Consider the following 6,000-nt stretch of genomic DNA (forward strand, 5'->3'; position numbering starts at 1 on the left):
TATCTTACTCCTAGCGAGATAAGCCTCTACATCCTTAAATTTGTCCTCTAGCCATCCCTGCTTAGCCATTTTGCACTTCCTTTCGATCTCGTTTTTGAGACGTTTGTATTCCTTTTTGCCTGCTTCATTTACTGCATTTTTATATTTTCTCCTTTCATCAATTAAATTCAATATTTCTTCTGTTACCCAATGATTTCTAGTAGCCCTCATCTTTTTACCTACTTGATTATCTGCTGCCTTCACTACTTCGTCCCTCAGAGCTACCCATTCTTCTTCTACTGTATTTGTTTCCCCCATTCCTGTCAATTGTTCCCTTATGCTCTCCTTGAAACTCTGTACAACCTCTGGTTCTTTCAGTTTATCCAGGTCCCATCTCCTTAAATTCCCACCTTTTTGCAGTTTCTTCAGTTTTTATCTACAGTTCATAAACAACAGATTGTGTTCAGTCCACATCAGCCCCTGGAAATGTCTTACAATTTGAAACCTGGTTCCTAAATCTCTGTCTTACCATTATATAATCTATCTGGAACCTGTCAGTATCTCCAGGGTTCTTCCATGTATACAGTCTTCTTTCATGATTCTTCAACCAAGTGTTAGCTATGATTAAGTTATGCTCTGTGCAAAATTCTACCAGACGGCTTCCTCTTTCATTTCCTAGCCCCAATCCATAATGACCTACTCCGTTTCCTTCTCTCCCTTTTCCTACTGACGAATTTCAGGCACCCATGACTATTAAATTTTCGTCTCCCTTCACTACCTGAATAATTTCTTTTATCTCATCATACATTTCATCAATTTGTTCGTCATCTGTAGAGCTAGTTGGAATATAAACTTGTACTACTGTAGTAGGCGTGGGCTTTGTGTCTCTATTTCTTTATTCGTTATTAAACCTACTCCTGCCTTACCCCTATTTGATTTTGTATTTATAACCTTGTATTCACCTGACCAAAAGTCTTGTTCCTCCTGCCAACATTCCCACTATATCTACCTTTAACCTATCCATTTCCCTTTTTAAATTTTCTAACCTACCTGCTCGATTAAGGGATCTGACATTCCACACTCCGATCCGTAGAACACCAGTTTTCTTTCTCCTGATAACGACGTCCTATTGAGTAGTCCCTGCCCGGAGATCTGAACGGGGGACTATTTTACCTCCGGAATATTTTACCCAAGAGGACGCCATCATCATTTAATCATACAGTAAAGTTGCATGTCCTCGGGAAAAATTATGGCTGTAGTTTCCCTTGCTTTCAGCCCTTCGCAGTACCAGCACAGCAAGGCAGTTTTGGTTAATGTTGCAAGGCCAGATCAGTCAATCATGCAGAGTGTTGCCCCTGCAACTACTGAAAAGGCTGCTGCCCCTCTTTAGGAACCACATGTTTGTCTGGCCTCTCAACAGATACCCCTCCGTTGTGGTTGCACCTACGGTATGGCCATCTGTATCACTGAGGCACGCAAGCCTCCCCACCAACAGCAAGGTCCATGGTTCATGGGGGGGGAAAAAAAGAACTGTTACTCATCTAATATTGAAAAAGCTGTTAATACAAATAGTACCAAAGACTGGTGTGGTTTCTCGATCTGATTATGTCTATTTTGTCACTGTCTGCTAGATAACAGAAAATAGGCCTTTCTAACATTGCAGCAATTGTAACACGCACCAAATAAGCGAGGCTGTTTTGGCAATAATGACCATTTTTATGGTACGACAATATAATTCACGAAGTACCTATTTGGCCTGCTACAATCAAAAGGAAATAGTTTCACATTTCAGGCATATGCTCCAGTTTCTCATCCACGAGACCGAAAAGTAGTAGAACGAAATTTTTGTATAAAGTTGGAATCATCATATTCTTCCATAATTTGTGTGAGGTCCCCATTTCTTCTCCTTACTAGTTCTAACAAACAATATTGTCATCACTAATTCTGTAACTATTCCTACCATTGTCAAAACTCATTCTCCGGTTAACTTTACTAACCCTGCCACAATCACCGGTTAAGTTATACAGTGATTATTTTCCAGTTAGGTGTTAGTAGGTGTTTGTGCAATGCGCTTTCCACACTACTCCCAGAATGGAACTTAAGTGACTGCTAGCTGGGGACTACAACTAGCCCTGTCTAGTGTTGCAATCTGGCCAAAAATTTTGTCATAATGTCACATTCTTGGATACACCTTGAAGATAATACATAATCTTTCTACCTGTTATTCCTCTTAGTCGTGTATTTCTACTCCGATAGTCTGAATCTATGGATTTCACTAGTAATTATAACATTGCTGAACATTTGCAAATCAATCTCATAAACAAGCAGCAGTTGGCATTCACTGGTTTGGCTTTATTCCGCCCAGGTTATATAGCCCCATCCTGTTTTGTCTGCAGGAAAGTTCATTTCCATATGCGACGAGGATTGCCCTGGCAGAGACATCATGTATGCTATGCACGCATTCAAAAATCAACTTATAATTCATTCAGAAATCAACTTAGACTATGTTCAAAAATGTCCAAAACCAGCAGGGGTGTGTTCCACAATCATTGAATAATCGATAGCCCTACGTGCGCTGGATGCTAGGTGCTTTGTGAAACAGTTTTTTTCCTCGAGAATATGAATTTTCCCCTCCCTCCAAAATTGCCTCCTCGTTTAGATACTGCAGTTTGCCGCCCTCCCTCCACTAGAGCTGGACCTGCTGCACACATGTGAATCTGGCAGCTTGGACATGCCAGTAACATTTTTCCAGGTACCCCATGTGGCTGGTTGCTGCTACTGCTGCTTACACAGCCAACAGCTACACTTCTGTAGCCAGAAGAGTGACAAGGTGTACTCATACGTGACTCAACTGCACGTGTGGATGAGCCCACTCGTATCTGCTTGAATGAATCTAATGTAAACAGTTGTGACGTCACACTCATTGGAGGCAAATTGTTGTTATGAAGCATTGCATAGTCTAGGAAGACACATTGTGCTGTTGGCAGATGTGTGCTATTTTATATGGCACCTTTCCTTTGCAATTGAAGTTTTCTTTTTTTTCTTTTCCTCTCGTTCATGTTTTAATGCTGCAGTAGTGGGATACAGTAATATCCTTTGTTAGAGTATCAGTTCTTACCAGTCAAAATTACAAAAATATAAGTGAAAACTAAAACAACGAAAAATTTCCGGAATTCTTAAAGATTCCCCGGTTTTCCCCGGATGAAAAAATTCCCAGGTTTTTCACGGATCTCCTGGTTGTTCCAAATCGTATACACCTGTCCAGAATCGTATTGTTAATCGCCGTGAAGATCTGAGGAGTTGGAATCTGGAATATGCATTGGCCATACTCGGCTGACTCATGGTTGTCTCCTCCATTGTGAGTTTCCACCTCAGTGTTGTTGCATTTCCCATTTGACAGTTCACATTTTGCTGGACTGTCCTAACCCAGGCGTCTAGTAGTGGAATCTTCTGACTCGCTACCTATGATGTTAGCGGACGATGGGACGATGCCTCAGTAGCTGATCTGGTTTTATCGTTTATTCATTAAGGGGATTTCCCCCCACTCCCCCGCTCTCTCTCTCTCTCTCTCTCTCTCTCTCTCTCTCTCTCTCTCTCTCTCTCTCTCTCTCTCTCTCTCTGAGGGAACCCCAGCCATGTCAGCTCATCGAGGGACTGACAGGACTCCCTGTTGCTCCACTGCCCTGAAGAGGCAATGGCTGTCTGGGCCGTCACACTTTGTGCCAACAGTTTATTTTGAACTATTGCTCGATCATCTGTTCTTAAGAATGTGTCAGTAAGTTGAAATTTTATGTTCGTTAGTTAGTATGTGTTTATCGTATTTTATAATGCAACGTAATTTGGTACCTAGCTGACGTATTCAGTAAGAACTGACTAACTGCCTGCTTACCTCTCTTAAAAACAACTATTATATATTAACATGCTTATTTTTATCAGTAATTTCAACATTGATAGAACCGATAGAAGTAAAAGACTGCTTTCAGTATTAAGCAAATGTTACTTTTCAATGTTGAACTGTGCTCTTATGCTGCGACAAGTTCCGTCAAAATTGGTCAGCTCGGTGGCAGTGGATTAATACTACTCCACTAGAAAGCAAAAATGCCAATGTTCATGTGTGGCCTCGTAGAAAATTAACTGCAGAAATGTTTTGAGCTATAAAAGAAGCTAATAAAGAGGTATGTGAACCCAAAATAAATCTACCACTAATTCAATTTACACATAAGCTACAGAAATTTTTATCATTGATATTGTTACTTTTGTGTCGGGCCTTGTACATACCGTTCTACAGCTAAGTGAGAACACTTCTGTGGTAACTGCTCATCCTTTGCTTCAGAGTTCATAAATTTTAATGAAAACTTTCACTACATAACACGACACATCCAATAATTTCTCAGGAACATGAAAAGTTTTGTTTCTTTCGTGTATTTTTTGTGTAATGTCTCTTTGAAAAAAAAACCCTATCTTAATTATTCTCTTACTGGCTGAGCTATCCAGGCATGACTCGAAACCTATCGTTACATTTTCAATTCTGCCAGGATCTCTCCCCGTACTTGCAAAACCCCTAGAAAAGATCTGTTGCATACCTTGATATACTAGCAGCCCTGGAAGAAAGTTATTAGTTAAATTTGCTTAGTCACCGTCACTGGGGTATTTCCAAAATGAATTTTTCGAGCTAGACAAACAGTTTTAATCTTGCAAAATGTTTCTCGCTGGCCCATACCTGCTGCAGAGAGAATGATTACTGTTATGTTTAGTGTAATGCAGTTTTCAGCTGTGGTTTAATTGTGCTGCTTTTTTTTATATTTCAGGTCCATCTCTATTTATCTAGATACAGTGAACATCTTCATACGAATTGCTATGATTCTAGCTGGTTCGGGAAGCAACAGAAGGAAATAATGAAGATCAAACTAAATTCTATGTAAAATAATCTTTGTAATTGATTTAAATTGGTACTTAATTTCCTTAAGTTATTGTGTAACTTTTTTATTACCTAATAAAAACTTAAAAATTGCAACAGGACAATTCAAACTGTAATATTATTTTGGTTGTTAGTAAATTGGAAACCCTTTTATTATATGCTTAAAAAAAGCTAAGAATGACAAGATAAGAATTATTTTGTGGTTATTTAGGATGAACTACAGAAATACTTCTTTACTGATTTTTTGATAACCTTTTCCCATTTGTTAAAAGTATTATAAAATTTGATTTATAGATATATCTAGTCTGTAATTGAAGTGTTTGCTACTGCTACAGTATTTGTTGAATTAAGTCAACAATATAATCAGGTATTAACAGTTGTTATAGTGTCAATAAATGTTTTGTCACTCTTTCTTGGCAGTCTTTTCACACTTCGCTCCCCAGACAGTTGTATCCTTAAATTTTTCATTTTGTAGACGTCTACAGTTTTTATCCTTTGTCACCTTCCCTCTTTAACCTTCTGTAGTTTGTCTGTTATGACAGTAACCCCTTTTTAGATTAGATGGATTTTCAGAAAATTCTGAATAATGTGTTCATGTGCCCGTTGGTTGAAAAATTGTATTTGACCCCAAAAATTAATCATGTGTCAATTCCAGCAATTTAATTTTTTTTCTTTGGAGCTGGTGCTGTGCACACCCCGAGAGTTGCCCTCTTAATCCATTGGCTACCACGAGCATCATACTTGTCAGTGTGCCTGCCAGTGGCCACACTGCCAGGCCAAGCCAGTTCATGATAACAAAAAAATTTGGAAAACGTATAAAATTCTGAAAGGAAAAATCTACCATGAGGATGCTGACTGCTGCAGATTAGTCATTTCTCAATGAGAATTAGACATAAAAACTTAAAAACTATAGTTGTACTACAAATGAAAATAAGGGAAAACTATCACTTGTATTGTACAAAATTTATTGGAATAGGCAAATAGAATTGAGGATGCAGGTTCGTACGGTAAGTACATGTTTACGAGGGTCAGTCAAAAAGTAATGCCTCCTATTTTTTTTTCTACGTTTAATTGTCAGGAAATTTAAATGCAATTACATAGGT

General features: G+C 38.6%; 1 protein-coding gene across 2 annotated transcripts in view; it reads left to right on the forward strand.

Annotated features, from left to right (window-relative positions):
- LOC126322441 (growth hormone-inducible transmembrane protein-like) overlaps positions 1-5,001 on the forward strand; it is a 78,227-nt gene extending 73,226 nt beyond the window's left edge. For both annotated transcript variants that reach the window (XM_049994367.1, XM_049994368.1), the window contains exon 8: positions 4,788-5,001. In XM_049994367.1, coding sequence (XP_049850324.1) covers positions 4,788-4,875 — 88 coding nt within the window. In that variant the 3' untranslated portion in view covers positions 4,876-5,001. The remainder of the gene's footprint in view (positions 1-4,787) is intronic.
- Positions 5,002-6,000: the final 999 nt, after the last annotated feature.

This window comes from Schistocerca gregaria, chromosome 2, assembly GCF_023897955.1.
Source record: "Schistocerca gregaria isolate iqSchGreg1 chromosome 2, iqSchGreg1.2, whole genome shotgun sequence".
NCBI lineage: Eukaryota > Metazoa > Arthropoda > Insecta > Orthoptera > Acrididae > Schistocerca > Schistocerca gregaria.